Source organism: Pseudorasbora parva, chromosome 25 (assembly GCF_024679245.1).
Source record: "Pseudorasbora parva isolate DD20220531a chromosome 25, ASM2467924v1, whole genome shotgun sequence".
Lineage (NCBI taxonomy): Eukaryota > Metazoa > Chordata > Actinopteri > Cypriniformes > Gobionidae > Pseudorasbora > Pseudorasbora parva.
Window position 1 is genome coordinate 34816941 of NC_090196.1, and position 25000 is coordinate 34841940.

Consider the following 25000-nt stretch of genomic DNA (forward strand, 5'->3'; position numbering starts at 1 on the left):
TATGGGAAGAGGCGGGACCTTTCCGGGGAAAGTGCGCTAAGCTGCTGTCCAATCACAACACGGGAAGCGCTGGCCCAATCAGAACTCGTTACGTGTTTCTGAAGGAGGGACTTCATAGAACAAGGAAATCATCAGGCCGTTTGTAGGACAGAGGAAACAGCGCTGGACAGATAAGGCAACTGTGTGAAAAATACTCGAAACATGAACTCATGTTATATTGCACACTGAAAACATAATCAAAGCCGCTTAAAAAAAAACACCGCTGCAGCAGGGGGGTTTCATGACCCTTTAATATGTTTTTTAAAATTAATTTTAGTAGTCATATACACTAAATTTTGTTTTGATTATGACAAATTAGGATAATAAAATGAACTGATTAAATAAATAGTATCTAATATGCCAACTGTATCTACACATGAATGTGAGTGTTTAACTCCTGATCTGTGTTAGTGAAGGGAACTCCAGTTCTGCCCGACTGAGCCGTAAGGCCTGTCTGAGGTCACCCCGCGGACGGATCCGCGCCTCAGAAAAGAAAGACCGAAGACTGCGGGGAGGGAAAGAGAAAGTGAAATAAATGTGTAAATCTTTCATCAGGTCTCAGCCAAACGGCAGCCGCCTGTGACGAGATGAAGGGCTGAATTAATGGCATGTAGACGCCGTCGGTAATGTCTCGATTCAGCACTTTGAGAAGCTCTTCGCCCTTCGTCTTTCGGTTCTCTCCCTCCTTCCTTTTATCCCTCGCTTTTTCTCCTCCTCTCTTTTGTTCATCGCTGCAGTTTGAACACAGGAATACTAATGTCCCGGTAGACAGACAGACACACACACACACACACACACACACACACACACACACACACACACACACACACACACACACACACACACACACACAGCCCCTAAACCTACCCATCACAGGAAACATTCTGCATTTTTACTTTCTCATAAAAACTCCTCCTGTGTGATTTATAAGCCTTTTGTAAAGTGGGGCCATGGGTAATGTCCTCATATTTCACCCTCTCCTGTAATACCTGTGTCATACCCATGGCATTATACACATTTGTGTCCTCATATGACACACACACACACACACACACACACACACACACACACACACACACACACACACACACACACACACACACACACACACACACACACACACACAGCCCCTAAACCTACCCATCACAGGAAACATTCTGCATTTTTACTTTCTCATAAAAACTCCTCCTGTGTGATTTATAAGCCTTTTGTAAAGTGGGGCCATGGGTAATGTCCTCATATTTCACCCTCTCCTGTAATACCTGTGTCATACCCATGGCATTATACACATTTGTGTCCTCATATGTCACACACACACACACACACACACACACACACACACACACACACACACACACACACACACACACACACACACACACACACACACACACACACACACACACACACACACACACACACACACACACACACACACACACACACACACACACACACACACGTCTGAACGTGTGTGATGGCGGATGTCGTCGGAAGGATTGTGTGCTTCCTGCGTGTCCTTGAGTGAACTTGTTTTCATCGCCACGATTGTCAACATTTATAATAGTGCTTATAGGTTACAAACAATCAGTTTGAGTGACAGCTGTCAGTTTAACGTCACTCTCGTCATGAGTTTAACTAAGCTTAAGTGTCAACATGGGATCAAAAGAAGTTTTATATTAAAATGACAAAATAAATCACATGTATAAGGGCTTTTCATGAATCATTTTCAAAATATAATAAAATCTAAATTAATCAGACACCGATTAGGCATAACATTATGACCGGTGAATAACACTGATGATCTCTTCATCACGGCTCCTGTTAGTGGGTGGGATATATTAGGCAGCAAGTGAACATTTAGTCCTCAGAGTTGATGTGTGTGAAGCAGGAGAAATGGGCAAGCGTAAGGATTTGAGCGAGTTTGGCCAGATTGTGACGGCTAGACGACTGGGTCAGAGCATCTCCAAAACTGCAGCTCTTGTGGGCTGTTCCCGGTCTGCAGTGGTCAGTATCTATCAAAAGTGCTCCAAGAGGACCAGTGGAGAACCGGCCACAGGGTCATGGGCGGCCAAGGCTCATTGATGCACGTGGGGAGCGAAGGCTGGCCCGTGGGGTCCGATCAAACAGACGAGCTACTGGAGCTCAAACTGCTCCAGAAGTTAATGCTGGTTCTGATAGAAAGCTGTCAGAATACACAGAGCAGCTCAGTTTGAGGCGTATGGGGCGGCATAGGGTGACCTCTGACCCCGCCGAAAGCACCAACAGTGGCACGTGAGCATCAGAACTGGACCACGGAGCAATGGAAGAAGGTGGCCTGGTCTGAGGAATCACGTGTTCTTCTACATCACGTGGATGGCCGGGTGTGTGTGTGTGTGTGTCTTACCTGGGGAACACATGGCCCCAGGATGCACTATGGGAAGAAGGCGAGCCGGCGGAGGCAGTGTGATGCTTTGGCCAATGTTCTGCTGGGAAACCTTGGGTCCTCCATCCATGTGGATGTTACTTTGACACGCTCCACCTACCTAAGCATTGCTGAGACCATGTTCAGCCTTTCATGGAAACGGTATTCTGGTGGCTGTGGCTCTTCCAGCAGGATAATGCTCCTGACACAAAGCACAAATGCTTCAGGAATGGTTTGAGGAGCACAACAACCAGTTTGAGGCGTCGACTCGGCCTCCAGATTCCCCAGATCTCAATCCAATCGAGCATCTGTGGGATGAGCTAGACAAGTCCGATCCATGGACTTAAAGGATCTGCTGCTAACATCTTAGCGCCTGATCCCACAGCACACCTTCAGGGGTCTAGCGGAGTCCTGATCAGTGTGTGTATGCATATTTATACAAAACTATGACCTAAGACTTTATAGTAAAATCCCATTAGTTAATAATAAGAGGCTTCATTGTGAAGCATCACCGAAGCGATTATCTGTAAAATGATGTCACTGTTGTAAATGAAGTGTAAACTGGATGAAGCAACGCCACATTAATGGCTTGCAGTGTGAGTGAGCATCATTTTAATCATATTTCTCAAGCGTTATTAATTTCACTGTTTCGCGGCTGCGGCTGTAACGAGGATATTATTGCGTTCTGGATGTGGCGACTCTCTCTGGGGTTTATCGCAGCTCCTGCCTGAGGCTTTGCTGGTTTAGGCGATATCTAATGTCTCCTTCCCTCCGCCGCCTCTGGGAACGCTCGCCGCCTTTCCTCCAGAGTCAATCACTAACCAATAATTACAGAGACATTCGAGAGGCTCGTCAGACCCGGCGGGGAAGGCTCGTCAAGGTCAACAATACTCATAAAACTATTTCATACAGCTTTACAGTTGCTGCAGTCAACATGAAACCATAATACACACTTTAACTTAAAGGGATAGTTCACTTTGAAATTAAATGTTGATGTGCTTTAGCTTCCCTCATGGGCATCTGAGATGTAGGAGTATTTGTTTCCCCAGTCGTTTCCATTTTGATCATTTTAGGTCAAAGCGTTCTTGTCTGTGCGTCACATAATGCAGGTCTATGGTCACCACCTCAAAGAGCAGACACAGAGAAGTCCAAATGAAACAATCCCCCATCGGAAGTACACACTGATGGCCTAAGACAGTATTTATATCGTTTTTACCTCTTGTACACCACTACGTCCGACTGATCCGAGGGCGCGCGTGCGTTTCCTGTGGTGTACAAGAGGTAAAAACGATATAAATACTGTTGGTTTTCTCACACACACCGCTCGTTTCGTGTCTTAGGCCATCAGTGTGTTCTTACGATGATGGATTGTTTCATTTGGACTTCTCTGTGTTTCCTCTTTGAGGTGGTGACCATAGACCTGCATTATGTGACGCACAGAACTTTAATGTCAAATGACGTGCAGCTAAACTAATAAAATACCACAATTTGTGATTGTTGTATTGTAGATAAAATAGTTTTACCTTGATTAAAAACATGGTAAAATCACTTTAATGCAGAACTATAATTGTATTATTATGATAAAATACACCGATGTCTAATAAATAATACAATTAGAAAATTGGCTTTTACAAAAAGTATAAATTAAAATGTATAACATAACTAAATTATAACATGTAAACAAATAAAATATCACTTTGTGATTGTGATTTTGTAGAATTTTTTGTAGTCTTTTCCATAATTAAAATAAATGGAAATGTCATTATATATATATATATATGGAAACAATTTGTAATGTTTTTGAAAGAAGCCTCTTATGCTCATCAAGCCTGCATTTATTTGATCAAAAATATGAAGGAAAAAAAAAACAGTAATATTGTGAAAAATTATTACAATTTATTTATTTTATTTTTTATTTGAATATGTTTTAAATTATAATGTATTCCTGTGATCAAAGCTGAGTTTATCATCATTCCTCCAGTCTTCAGAGATCATGATCCTCCACTAATCACTCTCACATGAGGATTTATTACCCGTTTTGGAAACAGTTTTGCTGCTTATTATATATTAGTTATACTTTTTAACTTAAAAAAGAAAGATACTTAGTTGCCTTAAAATTTTGAGTTGATTAAAATATATTTTTTGAGTTAATACAAGGAAGTTGATTGGTTTAATAAATAGCAACTCAAAATATTATGAACCACATTAATTATCTTAGTTGATTTGACAAAAGATAAAAAGTTTATACAGTGTATATATAAATATATAAACACACATGCATATACTTAAGAAATATTTTATATATATATTAAGGCAACCGGGTAACTTATTTTTTTTTTTAAATGTTTCACTGTATATCTATTAGCTACAGGTGTGCGATGGTAATTGTGCACTAATTGTAAATCTGTCATCAAAATGCCAACGTTCTCCATTAAGCTTTACTCCACAATCCACCCCGATCATTACCGGAAGTAAAGCAGGTTTTGAGTGTGTTTAATGAGGACAGGTTGGAGTCTCACCATCCACGCGGTCACAAAATCGCCCATCCACGTCCCTACAGCGGCCATCTTCATCAAACTCTCGTTCCTGATGCCCATGTACTCCGTCACCATATGAGGACTGCAGAGAGAGACACACAGATCCGGTCAGGCCTTCTCCAAACGCTTTAATTCGGCGCGACATCCGCCGGATAAAGCGTTTCAATAACGCCACAGCACACGCTATCGTCATCACAAACAACTTCAGAAGCCTTTATATTGCATTCAGGAGAGGAATCGCTTCCAGAAAATGATCCAACGCATATAAAACACAGCCAAGCGCTCATATGTTGTGACAGCGAGCGGATGTAATCTTCTTTACACTGCTTTTATGCCGTCAGAAGTGTTTACAGGCCTTGAACAGGTACACTCGTTAATCTGCTTATGCACGTCAGTTTGTGGATTACAGACGGCGGGAAAAGTGTCAGAACGTGCCACAAGGGCTTTTGGTCTCATTCTGAAGCGTGTTACGGATAATAACGCCATTATTCTGTAAAGGAAACATGTTTAACAAGCTTTTTTTTTCTCATTAGTGGCGTTCATTGTGCCGCAGACTTCTGTGGGCCTTAAGCAAAACTTTGTCTGAGGGCCTCATTAATGACCCTTACGCTACGTTCACACCGAACGCGAATAGAGCGTCAACATGGCGTCTACTGCAAAAAAATGCTCTTCTTACTCAGTATTTTTGTCTCGTTTCTAGTCAAAATATTGAAAAATTCTTACATTAAGAAACATTTACTAGACAAGTACAATGTATGTCTTGCTTTGGGAAGAAATAACTCAAAATGAAGAGAGTTCTGTTTGAATTAAGATTATTTTTCTCACCCCATTGGCAGATTATTTATCATATTTTACGCAAAAACTCTTAATTTTGAGTATTTTTGCCCAAAACAAGACGATTACTTTTACTCGTGTAGTAAATACTTCTTGTGTTAAGAATTTTTAGATGTTTGGACTAGAAACAAGACAAAAATACTGAGTAAGAAGAGCATTTTTTGCTAGTTTGACACATAAACATTTTGAATCTATTCACATTCGAATTGGACGCGCGTAGAAATCGAGCATTTGAAGCGAATTAGACGGCATTCAATGCGCTCTATGAGAAATATGTCATAAAACACACCTCTGCCTATTTTCATTTTCATAAAATAAAATATTAAGCACAAACAGCCACACAAACGTGGTTCAGCCAACGCATTAACGCTACCTGGATAACCTGGATCCAGTGGCGTAACTTTGTTTTAAAAAGTGGGTGGGACATAAATTGCGTATCATGCACGCGGAAAACTGCGCACTATATGCACGCCAAAGCTCATTTTGACGTATGAGGGGCGCTGCATATAGTACGCAGTTTTTCGTGTGCATATGATATGCACAATATGGCGTATTAAGCGGGGTAGCATTGCTGACACAATGTTATATCAGATGTTAAATATGTACAATAACAATTGCAGAAAAATGAGTATTAAAATGTCCGGAAACCAATTAAATAGTTCATTTATTGATAAAGATCTCGTTTAATTTTTGCATGTAAACACAATATTGCGTTGTGCCAAGATTTTTCACGTGAATAAAGGCATTTAGATTTGCACACTTTGCTCATAATCACTGGTCTAGTCTGTTAAACGTGTCAGAAGTTCTCGTTTCTAATCTGCCCTCGTAGCCTATTTTCTCTCATCAAAACTGAATACCATCAGTACATCAAGAACAGGGACAGTTTTTGTGCATTTTGTTTCGTGATCTGACCGGAACAAACAGAAAGTCTCCGCAGCGGCGTTAAGCGTTAGATTAAAGCGCTCGTCTGTGTGAAGACTGCAGGAGCCGCGAGAGAAATCTGCTCCACTGATAACAGCGGCAACGAGCGCCAGATCGCCTCTTATTTAACAAACGGACACAATGATGCTCTTCTAGTTAACCAGAGATGTTTTGTTTGTATTAGTTAGGTTCATCCGTGAAGCAAGATGTTTTAAAAAAGTGGTGGGGACATGTCCCACCCGTCCCACCCGCAATTTACGCCGATGCATGGATCTGTACTATTTTTGTATATTTTTATATACTTAAAAAAAATTAAGTTATGAAACTTCACTTTGCCCTGTCAAAATGATTTGGTAGGCAACAATAGATTCATTACACCACAGATCGCTCATTAGATGCACACAAGACAAATTACATCTCATGTTTAACCTCTACAGAGACATCCAGCGGCAAACGCCAGAAGATCTAGCCCAGGAAGGGCTGCGCTCGCTGGGGTTAACGAGCACCGCTGATTAGGGGTGTAAGGAAATATCGATATAAGTGAGTATCGCGATATTTTGTTTGGCGATACCGTATCGACTCTCAAACACACTGTATCAGTATTTATATATTTACATCCAAGATTTGTGGCTTTATGTTTAAATTAAACCACAGAAAAACAGAAATACTGCTTTACTGTGAACCGTTAAAACATGTACACACAAAGAATCCTGCAGTCACATTTTTATTTCCCTTTACCTGGATTGCACAAAATAGTGATTAGTGATATAAACGATACTGTATTAATGAAATAAAACAGTTACTTGTCATGTTTAATGCATATGGTTGCGTTCTTTATTCTTTTAAATTAATCTTTCGAAAAAAATATTTTTTCCCTCGTACAATATCGCAATGTATCGTATCGTAACCCAATATATCGTATCGTAACTCAATATATCGTATCGTAACCCAATGTATCGTATTGCAACCCAATGTAACGTATCCTAACCCAATGTATCGTATTGCAACCCAATGTATCGTATCCTAACCCAATGTATCGTATTGCAACCCAATGTATCGTATCGTAACCCAATGTATCGTATCGTAACCCAATGTATCGTATCGTAACCCAATGTATCGTATCGTAACCCAATGTATCGTATCGTAACCCAATGTATCGTATCGTAACCCAATATATCGTATCGTAACCCAATGTATCGTATCGTAACCCAATGTATCGTATCGTAACCCAATGTATCGTATTGCAACCCAATGAATCGTATCGCCAGATTCTTGGCAATACACAGCCCTAGCACTGATCGCCTGGAGCTCAACTCCAAAAATGCAAGATTTTTTTTTTTTTAATTGCCGCTGTCTTTATAAATAAACCACATATTTTAGCTTTAAACAACAACATTATCAACTGAAAAGCATTAAAACTATATTTAGTGGCAAAATAACAGTATTTTTTAATTATGCGGTGTTTCTCTTCATGTCATTTTACCACATGACCGCAGCAAGCAGGCTCCTCATTGGTTAACGCGCCGCAAATTGACGCCAAAGTTCAAAATGTTCAACTCGGGCGTCAGATGCGAATTCGCTTCAAAGGCGTGAATGCAGAAAAATCAGCACTCGCGCATATTGTCTGATCTTTCAGAGCGATTTCACTGTCAGCCAATCACAGTGAGTTTAAAATGTTCAGTAATACAATAAAAGAATTAAAAAAAAACAATAGAATAAAAACAACAGAAAAACTGTTATCAATGAAATTAAAAATTTAGCCAACAACTAATAATAGCCTATTATACAGAAATCAAATAAAGTAATCAAATTTAACAAAATACAACATTGCATGAGCCATTTTCACAGAGCAATCCTGGTCAATGAATACACTAATATGCTGTTCACAATGATGATTTAGCGGTAAAGACTACATATCTGAGTCGTCAGATTAAAGCACAGGCGAAGAAGACGCAGAAACAAGAGATATCATATGCAGAGTGGGGGGTAACGCGTTACCAAAGGACTGCATTAGAGAAACATCACTTTTTACTGTAATGCAGAAGTGTAAGGCATTACTAATCCATTTTTTGTAATATTTTACTCTGTACATTATTCATTAATACACTTTTAGCCCAAAATTGAATTGTTAAAAAGAAAAAGAAACAAACAGCAAGGCCGCGAGACATTAACGAATGAAAAAAGTTAGTCTAGCTAGGCTAGCTAAAGTTAGGCTAGCTAGGCTAGCTAAAGTTAGGCTAGCTGTTCGTGGTCAGTCAATAGCCGCATGTGATTATATATTTTTTAATTATAAATAAAGACTAAACGACAGCTTAGATTTATTTCATTCATCTCATTCGATGTAATGGAGCGATTCCCAAACTGGGGTGCGCAGACTGACCACCGGGGGTGTGCGAGAAAATGTTTGTAATGGTAGAAAATTGTCTCTTTTTTATTTTTTATTTTACGTATCTAACTTGGATAAAATTCACATGTCAGAGCATTATTGACAAATACAGTTTTCACATTACAAGCTGTAGTAAATTATAGTAAATCATTTTTCCATTTCATTTTACAAGCGCGTCTGCGTCAAAGCCCTGCCCTTTTCATTTTAGGTCGAAAGAAGAATGCGTTTTTTCACTGAGCACATTCTCTGCAGTCCGAGCGCGATTCACTGAAGCTCATTCTCACTCAGGTCGATCATTAACACCATCACCGCTTACAGTACATGTGTTTTATTGAACTAAATACATTACAAAAGGCTAAAACTAATACGCAGGTTACTTTCTGAACAACAGCGCTCTCGAGTCCGTGTTTCTCTCACTGTTTATGTGAATCGTGGCACAGTTTGGCGCACACACACAAAATACCGGCAGTTCAATGGGGAACGCGCAGCTCTTAAAGGGGCCACTCGTGGAATATGGACCTCCTCCAGGTATGGTGTGGTAGCTAAACTAAGCATTTCCTATTTGGCAGCTGTTTTAGGATTAAAATGTTAAACTACCGATAAAAATAATCAGGCAAACTAATAAACCTTTGTTTAATTTATAATGTGATTTAATGTGATAATTAACTATACTGTCAATGGGAGAGGACAAGAAACATTAATGTTTTCTTCAGATAAAAAAATATTCTACCTATAAATGTATCCTATGGTTTGTTGAACGCATTAGGGGGGAAGAGACAGGGCTAAATAAGGAGTGAACAAAAAACATATCACTTTTTAATAGCCTAATGTTTTTACTCTACAGCTGGGCATTTTTAAGGGGATATGTGGCATTTTTTTTAAATGTTTTTTCCAAAATTAGTAGTGATATTTATATATAGATTTTTGTAAAATTCACACTAAATATCTACATTTCTTAGTTTATTTCATGGTGAAAACATGAACGTGCGTAGTTTAGTGGAAGATTGCTGCCATCTACTGGAAAACAAACACTTCAGCAATTTCTCAAACAAGTTTGTGCACAAATATTAGATGCAATTACTCTATTTGTGTTTAGGCTGTAGTAATGTGGCATAACTGGTAATTTCGTATAGGTTAACTTTCATCAGCCTTTAAAAAAAATTATATATATATATATATATATACACACTGTATATGACCAATTTGTTCAAATTTGCTGCCTTGGGTCAGAGCAAATTGGTCAGGGCCGGCCCTGCGCACACGCACGCACGCACGCACACACACACACACACGCTCTAGGAATGATATATAATTAACATCTTTCTCTCTTCTAGCTGTGCCGTTATCAATCTCTCTCTTTAGTTTTCCTCTTTTTGAAAGTTGTGGGGTTTCTCTTTTGCTAATTAAACGAATGGGAACACAAAAAATATATTGTATTTTCTAGTTGAAGCCAAACTATGATGATCTCAGAGAAACTGAGAAACCCTTTTAAATATATATATGTATATATATTCCATTTCAGTTTGTTTATTTTATTTAAAGAATAGGCTTTTACTATAATAACCCTTAATCAAATAAATAAAAAATAAAAATGGCATATATTAAATGATTTCATCCTGAACCGCGTTCATCCTGTAACGTGTTTATCAAGGCTTCACCCGCATTAGCTGATGTCTGACGCATCTGTAAGGCAAGCGAGCGCTTGACCCGTGTGTGGTCTTTATGGCCTCATAATGCGTGAGATTGAATCTGTATTCTGTCCAGAAGGGCCGTCATTAGAGCACACGTCCAAACGCAGACTTATCACTTTCTCCCCGCGCACCGATAAAGCCACTTTGATTAGAACGAAGATTTATTGCCGCATTAAGTCAGTGTGAAACCCTGCGGTTGTGGACCACGGCCAGCCCGCTGAGAGCCGTCCACCAAGGGCACGGAGATAATCGATAATACGGGACCCATCCGGCGCTCACACATGTGTTAGCATGTAAGAGATACTAGTTTAGCTCGCTGTTTTTTTTTCTGTGAAAATGCAGGGGAATAGTGTGATATGGCTGACACACACACACACACACACACACACTGCCCCTCAACCTACCATCACATTTATAAGCCTTTTGAAAAGTGGGGCCATGGGTAATGTCCTCATATTTCACCCTCTCCTGTAATACCTGTGTCATACCCATGGCATTATACACATTTGTGTCCTCATATGTCTCACACACACACACACACACACACACACACACACACACACACACACACACACACACACACACACACACACACACACACACACACACACACACACACACACTGATTAGCGTCTCATGTCTTCATTTATTCATTACGGCTGTAATTTTAATGCAGTGCTGCTGGGTGTCCTGACAAAGTCACATCAGCTCAGACAAAAAAAAACTATTAGCATGTTTTTAATGGACATGACACTGAAATACCATGACTTTTGGACATGTTCACCACATTTTTGGGTCACAATTTACAATAAGGTACATTAGTTAACATGAACTAAGAATGAAGTGCACTTATAAACCATTTACTTATCTTAGTTAATGTTAATTTCAACATTAATGCATTATTAAACCTTGCTAAGATTAGTTAATGCAGTGTGAACTAACATAAGCAGCTGTATTTTTATGAACTAATGTTGTTCATCGTTAGTTCATGTTAACTAATGCCTTAACTAATGTTAACTAATACAACTTTATTGTGAAGTGTTACCCATTTTTGCTTTGGAACACAATGCCATGCTTTATTTTTTGACATTTCCTAATTAATACCATGTTTTATGCACCACGGTGTTAGTGATTTTTGGACATGTACCATTATAATCCCATGTTTTTTGAACATACACTAGGGTATAACCACGTGTTTAACATGTTCCATGGAAGTAATGTGTTTTCTGAACATTTACCATGGTAAAACCATGAATTTCCCATGTTAATACCACGTTTCTGGATATGGATCATAGTAATACCATGTTTTTTTTGGACTATTTAGACCATTTAATACCACGTTTTGATAAGTTCAATGGTGCCATTTAAAGTTCCAAAGGCAATACCACATTTTTCTGAACATTTACCTTTTTTTTTTTTTTTAACTAAACGTTTCCACATTAATACCGGCATGTTTTATGACACGTACCAAACGATTTTTGGACATATACCATAACAATCCCATGTTTTTTGGGCATTCCCTGTGGTATCACCACGTTTTTGACATGTTGACACATTTTCACACGTTTCCCGTGGCAATGCCGTGTATTTTAAACATTTGCCCTGTTAGAAACATGTTTTTGTCTTTTGCTATAGTAGTAAAGCCATGTTTTTTTGCTCATTTCCCATTAATACCATGTTTCTGGACATGCACCATTTAATACCACATTTTGATATGCTCAAGTTCCAAAGGTAATACCACACAGCCCTAGTCTTCAATATTCAATATACATTGATTGAAAGCTACTGTATTATTACTTTATTAACTTTTAAATGCATGACTGTTTCGCCAAACATTCTTACATATTCGGGTCGTTAGCGACCCGGGTCTATATTTAACATGGATAGAGCTCTACCTGTCGTGATAATATATAAAACTCCTGATGTTAGAGGAACACTTACAGAAGAATAAAATCAAACCTATTTCGTTCCCTTTTGGAGCTTGGAAGGGTTCAGTTTGAGCAGATGTTTAATCCCATCATCATCTCGTCATCAGAGCTCGTTTACCAGTATATTCGCCATCTCGAGCATATTCTCCAAACTCTTATTCAACGTCTTCAAAATCAATATTTTGATCACTGACAGCTTCTTGACCACATCCATCATCAAGAGACAATGGCCCTCATTTATCAATCTTGCGTAGAAACGGGTGTATATGTTGGTGTAAGATTATGCTTACACTCCTCTCACCGCCTGATTTATGAAACTGTGCGCACCTCTGCAATTCAGGTGTACGCAATACCTGCCCTTGATAAATGCTGCGGCTGAAAACGATCGTCATTAGAATAACACGCCCCTATATATTCAAGTCTCCGCCTCCCCCACGCCCTCATTTTACGCCATGGACAAACAGAAGACGGCAAAGAAGCGAAACTTCTCCGACGTGGAGATCGGGCGCGCTCAATCATCTCACTAGTCCACTAGTCAGGGCACTGATTAGGACATAAGTCAACGGGCTGACTCCCTGATCAGTGCCCTGACTACTGAACTAGTGAGATGATTGAGACGCGCCCATCGAGACCATCACCAGGGAAGTGGAAAAACCCGAAATGGTTTTATTTGGGAGTTTAAAGAGTGGGATTAAAGGCGCTCACAAAAACAAAATGTGGACCCAAATTACGAGTACTCTTAATAGTGTGGAGGTTGAGAAGCGCACTCCAGCAGTTTAAAGCTGTTTGGATGATAAATTACCATCACTGCATTATTTTACAGCACGTTTTGAAACAATTAGCATTTAATTTCGTGTCACGGCACATGTATTGGGGTGTACAATAGTGATGATAATGTGATGTGGAGTAAGATTCATTCACATTAATAATTACATTACAATTTGTAAGATTCTTCTTCTTATTATTATGATTTTTATTCTTAATGATGCTTGTTATTCAGAAGAAGAATGCCGTTTTTATTGATTTTATTATTATTTAAAAGAAGAAGGTCATTTTTATCATTTTGTCAGTCTGAATTATTTTAGTCCCAGTCCGTGCGCAGCTGCCGGGCCAGACGGGCCTGAAACGTCGACAAACATTGGCGTTCATGTTTCACAAAAATAAACACTGAATGTTGTTGTTGTGGTTTTTTACAGTGGGTCATAATATAGCATATCTTGCCAGTGCGTTTTGTGGTGTTAGGAATTGTTTTTCTGCGCATTTTCGCACTAACTCAAACGTGCGTACACCACCTCCTGAGCTGGCGTAGGATTGGAGCGTGTGTGTGTGTGTGTGTGTGTGTGTGTGTGTGCGTACACCACCTCCTGAGCTGGCGTAGGATTGGAGCGTGTGTGTGTGTGTGTGTGTGTGTGTGTGTGTGCGTACACCACCTCCTGAGCTGGCGTAGGATTTGAGCGTGCCGTACGCCAACGTCCATATTGATAAATCTCAGTCACCGTGGGTTTGGGTGTACGCTGGAAATCTGGTGTACGCACTTTTGATAGATGAGGGCCATTGGCACTAATATCTGATTGTGTTCAGTTCTCCCTCTCTGCTGTAAATCACTGAGTCATTTCAAGTTTTGCAGATTATAATTATTATTGTTTCGTTTTCTGTCAGAGGTAACTATGAGTGAAACGTCACTTCATCATTGCGTATCAGACATTGTGGAATAAAGGTGAATTGTGCCCGATTTCGTCATTATAGATTCATTTATCATAGTGCAAAAAAATATATACGTACAATCCTACACACCGCGGGTCGTTAGCGACCCTATACAATTTTGACAAAAAACTAGTGAAAAAACAGGCAATCAAGTATAACTATAATTTTTTTCTTGTTATATTTTTTAAAATGGATTGATTGAGGAATACTAAGAAGGTTGATGTCTAACTTTAAAAAAATAATAAGGAGCAGGGTAGTGAATGACGTCTCGGGTCGCTAACGACCCGAGGTATGCATTTAAGGGTTAACCCCACTAATACCTCTATAATTTTAGAGGTGAGCTGTCCCTTTAAGGACAAGCGTTCACAATCACTAGTCTGCGCTCCTAAGACCTGCTCATCTCATACACACGCGATTTTACTTTCACTTTAGACATAACTGACTGTGTACAGTATTGTTCAAAATAATAGCAGTACAAAGTGACTAACCAGAATAATCAAGGTTTTTCGTATATTTTTTTATTGCTACGTGGCAAACAAGTTACCAGTAGGTTCAGTAGATTCTCAGAAAACAAATGAGACCCAGCATTCATGATATGCACGCTCTTAAGGCTGTGCAATTGGGCAATTAGTTGAAAGGGGTGTGTTCAAAAAAATAGCAGTGTGGCATTCAATCACTGAGGTCATCAATTTTGTGAAGAAACAGGTGTGAATCAGGTGGCCCCTATTTAAGGATGAAGCCAACACTTGTTGAACATGCATTTGAAAGCTGAGGAAAATGGGTCGTTCAAGACATTGTTCAGAAGAACAGCGTACTTTGATTAAAAAGTTGATTAGAGAGGGGAAAACCTATGAAGAGGTGCAAAAAATGATAGGCTGTTCAGCTAAAATGATCTCCAATGCCTTAAAATGGAGAGCAAAACCAGAGAGACGTGGAAGAAAACGGAAGACAACCATCAAAATGGATAGAAGAATAACCAGAATGGCAAAGGCTCAGCCAATGATCACCTCCAGGATGATCAAAGACAGTCTGGAGTTACCTGTAAGTACTGTGACAGTTAGAAGACGTCTGTGTGAAGCTAATCTATTTTCAAGAATCCCCCGCAAAGTCCCTCTGTTAAAAAAAAGGCATGTGCAGAAGAGGTTACAATTTGCCAAAGAACACATCAACTGGCCTAAAGAGAAATGGAGGAACATTTTGTGGACTGATGAGAGTAAAATTGTTCTTTTTGGGTCCAAGGGCCACAGGCAGTTTGTGAGACGACCCCCAAACTCTGAATTCAAGCCACAGTACACAGTGAAGACAGTGAAGCATGGAGGTGCAAGCATCATGATATGGGCATGTTTCTCCTACTATGGTGTTGGGCCTATTTATCGCATACCAGGGATCATGGATCAGTTTGCATATGTTAAAATACTTGAAGAGGTCATGTTGCCCTATGCTGAAGAGGACATGCCCTTGAAACGGTTGTTTCAACAAGACAATGACCCAAAACACACTAGTAAACGGGCAAAGTCTTGGTTCCAAACCAACAAAACTAATGTTATGGAGTGGCCAGCCCAATCTCCAGACCTTAATCCAATTGAGAACTTGTGGGGTGATATCAAAAATGCTGTTTCTGAAGCAAAACCAAGAAATGTGAATGAATTGTGGAATGTTGTTAAAGAATCATGGAGTGGAATAACAGCTGAGAGGTGCCACAAGTTGGTTGACTCCATGCCACACAGATGTCAAGCAGTTTTAAAAAACTGTGGTCATACAACTAAATATTAGTTTAGTGATTCACAGGATTGCTAAATCCCAGAAAAAAAAAATGTTTGTACAAAATAGTTTTGAGTTTGTACAGTCAAAGGTAGACACTGCTATTTTTTTGAACACACCCCTTTCAACTAATTGCCCAATTGCACAGCCTTAAGAGCGTGCATATCATGAATGCTGGGTCTTGTTTGTTTTCTGACAATCTACTGAACCTACTGGTAACTTGTTTGCCACGTAGCAATAAAAAATATACTAAAAACCTTGATTATTCTGGTTAGTCACATTGTACTGCTATTATTTTGAACAAGACTGTATGTGTGTGTTTGACAGTATTAGTGCAGTAAGACACTTAGTCCAGGCTTTTAGTGTGCGCTCAGCACATGTAAAACACCAATGAAATGTTTAACCGGCAAGGCTTTAAAACGCTGCTGACACCCGCTAACTTTAGTGCATTGGATATTTGCTCATATCAGCGCGTAGACTCACAGGCTCACTCAAACAGAGCCGAGATAAACTGAGAGGAATATTTCAAACGGAGAGAAATGGAAATAATTAATTGAATGCAAAACTGCAATTCAAAAGTGAATGCCGTACCGAACGGTTCAATATAATATTGAGAATTGTGGCATCCCTAATATATATATAGGTAACACATGTAACCAAATAATGTTCACCAGCTCGCTCGTGCACATGCGGTTTATCCAAACGACTCCCTAGAGTCTCTTCTGTTAATTATAGTTCCCCAGCAGCCCGGTTTATGAAATATGAGACGCACTGGTATAAAATGAGGTCACATATGCTGCACGAGTCGATTCGGATCAACAACACACAACACGAGCCGTTCCTGACGGAAACAGCAAGCCCAGATGAGGCGAGTGTGGCTGGGGAGAGGCTCCGGTGCAGAGCCCCTCGCTCCTGGAGCTCTGAGACCCGTGACAGGATTACTGATGAACAGACACGCTCCAGCCGGGAGAATTAATATGAATGATGCTCCCGAGCGCCTGCTAATGAGTCCAAGGCTCACGGAGAACAAAATGTCCACGTCATGATTTGACAAATTCAGACAGTCGCTGCTAAAATGTGCGTTTGGCTTTGGTGTATTCTCAGGCCAGCAGACGAAACGGGTCTGATTCTGGGGAACGGCCTCAGAGATGTTTGTGCCATTCTCACCGGCTCCCGAGGCAGAGCTGAATTTTAATTAGACGCCGTCTCTAAAACACTTCCAAGAGCCTCACGGGCCTTTATAGGAACTACGATCTGGACGGTTCCCTACGAGAATCCATCTAGAACACTTAAAGGCGGCTATTTTCTAATCGCATGTTTTGATCTGGTTGTGAATAATTCATCCACGCATATGCGATTCATTTTTAATGACTCTCTCTATGTGGAACACGGCTAGAAATATGGTATTACCATAGTAAATATATATAAAAACATGGTATTACCATAGTAAATGTTCATAAAACATGGTATTACCATAGTAAATATATATAAAAACATGGTCATTCAACGGTACATGTCCAAAATATATCAAAATACTACAGTGAATGTCCAAAACATGTCATTACCATAGTAAATGTTCATAAAACATGGTAATTCAATGGTACATGTGCAAAATATGTCATAACACTATGGTGGATGTCCCAAAACATGGTATTACCATAGTAAATAAAAAATAAAACATGGTAATTCAATGGCACATGTCCAAAATATATCATAATACTATGGTGGATGTCCAAAAACATGGTATTATTACCATAGTAAATGTTCAAAAAAACATGGTAATTCAATGGTACATGTCCAAAATCCAACATCATTTGACAGCGAATTTCCAAAAACACTGGAAATGTAAAAAAACAAAACATGGTTTTACCACAGTAAATGTAAAATAACATAGTAATTCAATGGTACTTGTCTAAAAACCATGGTAATACTATGGTACACAAAGCAAGCATGTTTTTGACCTTATTAATCGATTAAAACGATTAATCCACGTTTCACTAGCAGCATGTTTCATTTTTCATCAGAACATCATAACGTCTCCGTTCATTTAGTCTGTTTAAACCCGCCCCTTTTTAGAATCCACTGCAAGATCAGTTATTGAGAGCCACACCCACATCTCAACATCCAATCAACAACTGATCCATAAAAACTAAGCCCCGCCCACATCCCAACATCCAATCAACAACTGATGCATAGAACTAAGCCCCGCCCACATCCCAACATCCAATAAACAACTGATGCATAGAACTAAGCCACGCCCACATCCCAACATCCAATAAACAACTGATGCATAGAACTAAGCCACGCCCACATCCCAACATCCAATCAACAACTGATGCATAGAACTAAACCCTGCCCACACCTCAACATCCAATAAACAACTGATGCATAGAACTAAGCCACGCCCACATCCCAACATCCAATCAACAACTGATGCATAGAACTTAGCCACGCCCACATCTCAACATCCAATCAACAACTAATGCAAAGAACTAAGCCCCACCCACATCTCAACATCCAATCAACAACTGATGCATAGAATTAAGCCCCGCCCACATCTCAACATCCAATCAACAACTGATGCATAGAACTAAGCCCCGCCCACATCTCAACATCCAATCAACAACTGATGCATAGAACTAAGCCCCGCCCACATCCCAACATCCAATCAACAACTGATGCATAGAACTAAGCCCCGCCCACATCTCAACATCCAATCAACAACTGATGCATAGAACTAAGCCCCGCCCACATCCCAACATCCAATCAACAACTGATGCATAGAACTAAGCCCCGCCCACATCTCAACATCCAATCAACAACTGATGCATAGAACTAAGCCCCGCCCACATCCCAACATCCAATCAACAACTGATGCATAGAACTAAGCCCCGCCCACATCTCAACATCCAATCAACAACTGATGCATAGAACTAAGCCCCGCCCACATCCCAACATCCAATCAACAACTGATGCATAGAACTAAGCCCCGCCCACATCCCAACATCCAATCAACAACTGATGCATAGAACTAAGCCCCGCCCACATCCCAACATCCAATCAACAACTGATGCATAGAACTAAGCCCCGCCCACATCCCAACATCCAATCAACAACTGATGCATAGAACTAAGCCCCGCCCACATCTCAACATCCAATCAACAACTGATGCATAGAACTAAGCCCCGCCCACATCTCAACATCCAATCAACAACTGATGCATAGAACTAAGCCCCGCCCAACACTGGTTCCCTCAGATATATGTCACAATACAGAGAGGAAAACCAGCTGCCGCTTGACTTTACTCACCGTCATCACGCACGTGTACATGTAGAAATGGGCTAAAGTATTACTTTAACAGGCCACATTTTCTAGAATTAATCTTCTAGAAGGGAATTTACATCATCAGCTGACATTATTAATCCGATTTTCCAATCAGTTCCTCAAGAATAAGAATTTAAGCCACATTTATCATCACTGAAGTTTTACTCTGTTATTTAACTAAATATACAAATCAAATGTATGAATTAGGTCTTATTTAATTCTATAAACTATAATACTGATCTGCCAACATTGTCTCTCTATGATAAATTAAAATAAGCTGATAACATCACTGTTTACTCCAGTACGACTGTACAGCCAAATCTAATTCTGCTGCAGTATTGTCCTGTTTAACACTGAAGCTGCTCTGACACAATCGGCGCTGGAGAAGAGCGATAGAAATAAAGATGATTGATTGATTGATCTGCTCCTCTATTGTAAGCATCTTCTTCATGTCAGAATCTGATCATCGCATCATGCCAGATCGACACGAACAAATGCAAACCAATAAGTGCGTGAATGCCAGCGCTGTATTATCTGCTCTCATTTAGGCGAGTTTCCGTTTGCCGTTTTAAAACAGAATAACCGAAGCTGACTATTATGAGGAATTAGGAAGTAAATGTTCCCCACTCTCTCTCACTCACACACACACACACACACACACACACACACACACACACACACACACACACACACACACACACACACACACACACACACACACACACACACACACACACACACACACGTAAATTAAGCAGACTTCTGTGGCTCTCCCTCAGGGAACCTCGTTCGGGACTAAAGGCAGAATTTGCCAAAGTTTTATAAGCAGCAGCGAGTGTTAGATTAGACAGCTCCTCGTGCAGAAACGGCCTGATTTATGGGACCAGCAGCTTGTAAAACAGCACTTAACATGATGATGATGCTGAGCGGTTAGTCTGGCTGCTGGTCACACACACACACACACACTTGTTTTTGTGACATATGGGGTCATTCCATAGGCGTAATGGTTTTTATACTGAACAAACCGTATTTTCTGTCTCCTCACACTGCCCCTAAACCTACCCATCACACACACACACACACACACACACACACACACACACACACACACACACACACACACACACACACACACACACACACACACACACACACACACACACACACACACACACACACACACACACACACACACACACACGGCCTATATGTGCATCTGTTAATCTCACAGGAGTTCTGCAGTTGTCACAGTAACGGTGAAAGCGGCTCGTCTCCAGCTGGGCTGACCTGTGAGGAATCACTGGCCCCGCCCCCTTCCACACAGTCCCCACCCCTTCAGCACAGGCCACGCCCCTGGCCTACATAACACATCTGTTTTTCTTCCCCGAATTGATTCTCTGGTTCAGATCAAATTCTTTAAAAATGTGACCTAGTTTTGTTTAGCCCATAACAAATTCTGGCATCATTTACTAACCCTCATGTTGCCATGAGACGGCAGCGTTTTTGAACATGAATCATAATACAACTACCCTAGACTGGCACCTTAGAATTACCATGTTTTGTGAATATTTCCCATAGTAATCACAATGGTTTTTGGATGTGTACCATTGAATAACCATGTTTTATAACATTTACTATAGTAATACCATGTTTTATAACATTTACTATAGTAATACCATGTTTAATAACATTTACTATAGTAATACCATGTTTTTTTCAATATTTCCCATGTTAATACCATACTTTTGGACATTCAAGATAGTATTACAGTGGTTTTTGGACGAGTACCATTGAATTACAGTGGGGTTTTTTTACATTTCCTGTAGTAAAACCATGTTTTTTCAATATTTACTATGTACACACTGTTTTTAAATATGTCCCATGTTAATACCATGTTTTCGGACATTCACCATAGTATTACAATGGGTTTTGGACATGTAACACTGAATTACCATGTTTTTTTATTGTTTTTTATTGTTTTTTTTAACTTTACTATGGTAATACCATGTTTTTTTATATTTACCATGTTAATACCATGCTTTTGGACATTCAAGATAGTATTACAGTGGTTTTTGGACGAGTACCATTGAATTACCACATTGTTGTTTTTTAAAACATTTACTTTGGTAACGTCTTTTTTTAATATTTACCATGTTTATACCATAGTATTATGTGTTTTAGGGATATGTACCCTTGAGTTACCATAGTTTTTTAACATTAATTGTGGTAATACCATTTTCTTTATATTTACTATGTAATACCATGTTTTTGTCCATTCACCATAGTATTATAGTATTTTTTTGTACCATTAAAATACCATGTTTTTTTAGATATAATATAATATAATAATAATAACACCACAGGATTACAGTGGTTTTTGGATGTATATCCTTGACGTACCATGTTTTTTTTTATATTTCCTGTGGTAAAACCATGTTTTTAAATATTTCCCATGTTAATGCCATGTTTTGTGAATATTTCCCATGTTAATGCCATGTTTTGTGAATATTTCCCATGTTAATGCTATGTTTTGTGAATATTTCCCATGTTAATGCCATGTTTTGTGAATATTTCCCATGTTAATGCCATGTTTTGTGAATATTTCCCATGTTAATGCCATGTTTTGTGAATATTTCCCATGTTAATGCTATGTTTTGTGAATATTTCCCATGTTAATGCCATGTTTTGTGAATATTTCCCATGTTAATGCCATGTTTTGTGAATATTTCCCATGTTAATGCCATGTTTTGTGAATATTTCCCATGTTAATGCCATGTTTTGTGAATATTTCCCATGGTAATACCATGTTTTTAGACATTCACCATAGTAATCACAATGGGTTTTGGATGTGTACCATTGAATAACCATGTTTTATAACATTTACTATTGTAATACCATGTTTTTGGACATTCAGGATAGTATTACAGTGGTTTTTGGACGAGTACCATTGAATTACAGTGGGGTTTTTATTTTTTTACATTTCCTGTAATAAAACCATGTTTTTTCAATATTTACTATGTACACACTGTTTTTAAATATGTCCCATGTTAATACCATGTTTTCGGACATTCACCATAGTATTACAATGGGTTTTGGACATGTAACACTGAATTACCATGTTTTTTTATTGTTTTTTTTGTTGTTGTTTTTTTACATTTACTATGGTAATACCATGTTTTTTTATATTTACAGTGTTAATACCATGCTTTTGGACATTCAAGATAGTATTACAGTGCTTTTTGGACGAGTACCATTGAATTACCACATTGTTGTTTTTTAAAACATTTACTTTGGTAACGTCTTTTTTATATTTACCATGTTTATTAGTGTTGTAGTACTCGAGATCGGTCTTGGTCTCGAGACCGGTCTCGAGACCACTTTTTAAAGGTCTTGGTCTCGTCTCGGTATCGACCGCATTTTTACTCGGTCTCGTCTCGGTCTCGGGCGAAGATGACTCGGGATTTTGTCTCAAGACCGGTCAAGACCACAGCTGAAGGCATATAAAGAGCAGAGAACCCTGCGCGCACTCTCTCTGTCTTCAAAATAAGCACATAAGCTCTCTCTGATACTTCACATATTAAGCTAAATCAAAAGTTCAGAAAACCGAATCCATGTTGAACGTTGCGCGTTCGGACAACTGTTTTGAAGTACCGCTCGGTGTGAATTGCGCTCAAAAAACGTTTGACCAGCTAAACAGCTGACATAAATCATACATTAAATAAACAGGAAACAATTTCTATCCAGTTATGAAGTGTTTTCTGTGTGACAAACCTTCCGCGATGTTCTGACAGCCGTGATTCACACACAACGGGTCTGCTAATGTCCGATTCACGACCAAATGACTCATTTGAACCGAATCATTTTAACGACGGTAATCAGAACTGATCTGTTCAACAATGAACTGAACGAATCAGTTTAATAATTTACTCAGAACACCTCAGAAATGAGAACACAAGTGCGCTTACCCAATTTAGCAAGAGTGGAGAGTAAGATTTATTAGTTTTAACTATCCACAGTATTTCAGCTTATGTATGTTGAATGTGTAGTAAAATAAATAGTCTAAAATCATTTAGTTTAGACTGGAGTGAGGTGAAAACAGAACAAAGTTGTTTGTTAGCTAGCTGATCATTTTATTAAATTGTATATGGCAGAAAATGTGGCTATTTGTTAACTGTTAATGCTATTTCTAATATTGATATGATTATATACCAAAACAATTCAACCTGTTGGAACAAAAGAAACATCAATATAAGAGATCATACATAATATGAGATATAAACATAAGATAATAAAAAATGATTGTTTCGTTGCATTGAGATATTTGTTAAATCAAACTGTAGTTAATCAAAAAATGCAAGTACAGGGTTTCTTTTCCTTGTTGTTGCACAATAAAGCTGCACAATAACATTTTCAATTTGTAAATGAAAATATGTACATATGTAAAATAATTTGCTTAAGCAGCATACTAATGCATATCTGTATGATACATATTCCACCTCCAGTTATTCACATTCATTTAAGACATAATGGACTGTGTCTGAGATTAATACCTCATCCAGATTAGCATTCTTAGGGAACTTTGAGTTTTAAAATGGGCACGAGCGCTTTTCACAAAACAAAACACAAAACTCTGTTAGTGTCAGTTTGGTGTTTGTGTCCACCATAGACTGTAAACAATATGGACACGTCGTCTTCAGTGCCTCCCATTGACGAAAAGTTAAGTGTTATTTGCTTATAGAAGAAAAAGATTAATTCCCACAAAGCTGCAATGCCTTTTGATTATTTGATCAAAACTTCTCTCATGGTACACTTTCACACCCACACATACGAGAGAAGTGCCAATCATAGGCATATTCCACATTTTATCATGAGTGTGGGGACATGCATTGGTCTCGGTCTTGACTCGGTCTCGGCCTGTCTTGGTCTTGGTCTTGACTCGGTCTCGGCCCTTCAAAGTCTTGGTCTTGTCTTGGTCTCGGCCCTTCAAAGTCTTGGTCTTGTCTTGGTCTCGGTTTAGGTGGTCTCGACTACAACACTAATGTTTATACCATAGTATTATGTGTTTTAGGGATATGTACCCTTGAGTTACCATAGTTTTTTAACATTAATTGTGGTAATACCATTTTCTTTATATTTACTATATAATACCATGTTTTTGTCCATTCACCATAGTAATTTATAGTATTTTTTTTTACCATTAAAATACCATGTTTTTTTTTTAGATATACTATAATAGAATAATAATAATAATAATACCACAGGATTACAGTGGTATTTGGATGTATATCCTTGACTTACCATGTTTTTATTTTATTTTATATTTCCCATGTTAATGCCATGTTTTGTGAATATTTCCCATGTTAATGCCATGTTTTGTGAATATTTCCCATGTTAATGCCATGTTTTGTGAATATTTCCCATGTAAATGCCATGTTTTGTGAATATTTCCCATGTTAATGCCATGTTTTGTG

At 38.9% G+C, this 25000-nt stretch overlaps 1 protein-coding gene across 1 annotated transcript in view; it reads right to left on the bottom strand.

Moving 5' to 3' along the window:
• The window catches only part of tmem117 (transmembrane protein 117), a 72275-nt gene that overhangs the window by 14167 nt on the left and 33108 nt on the right, over positions 1 to 25000 (bottom strand). The window contains exon 4 of the mRNA XM_067436356.1: positions 4963 to 5062. Coding sequence (XP_067292457.1) covers positions 4963 to 5062 — 100 coding nt within the window. The remainder of the gene's footprint in view (positions 1 to 4962; positions 5063 to 25000) is intronic.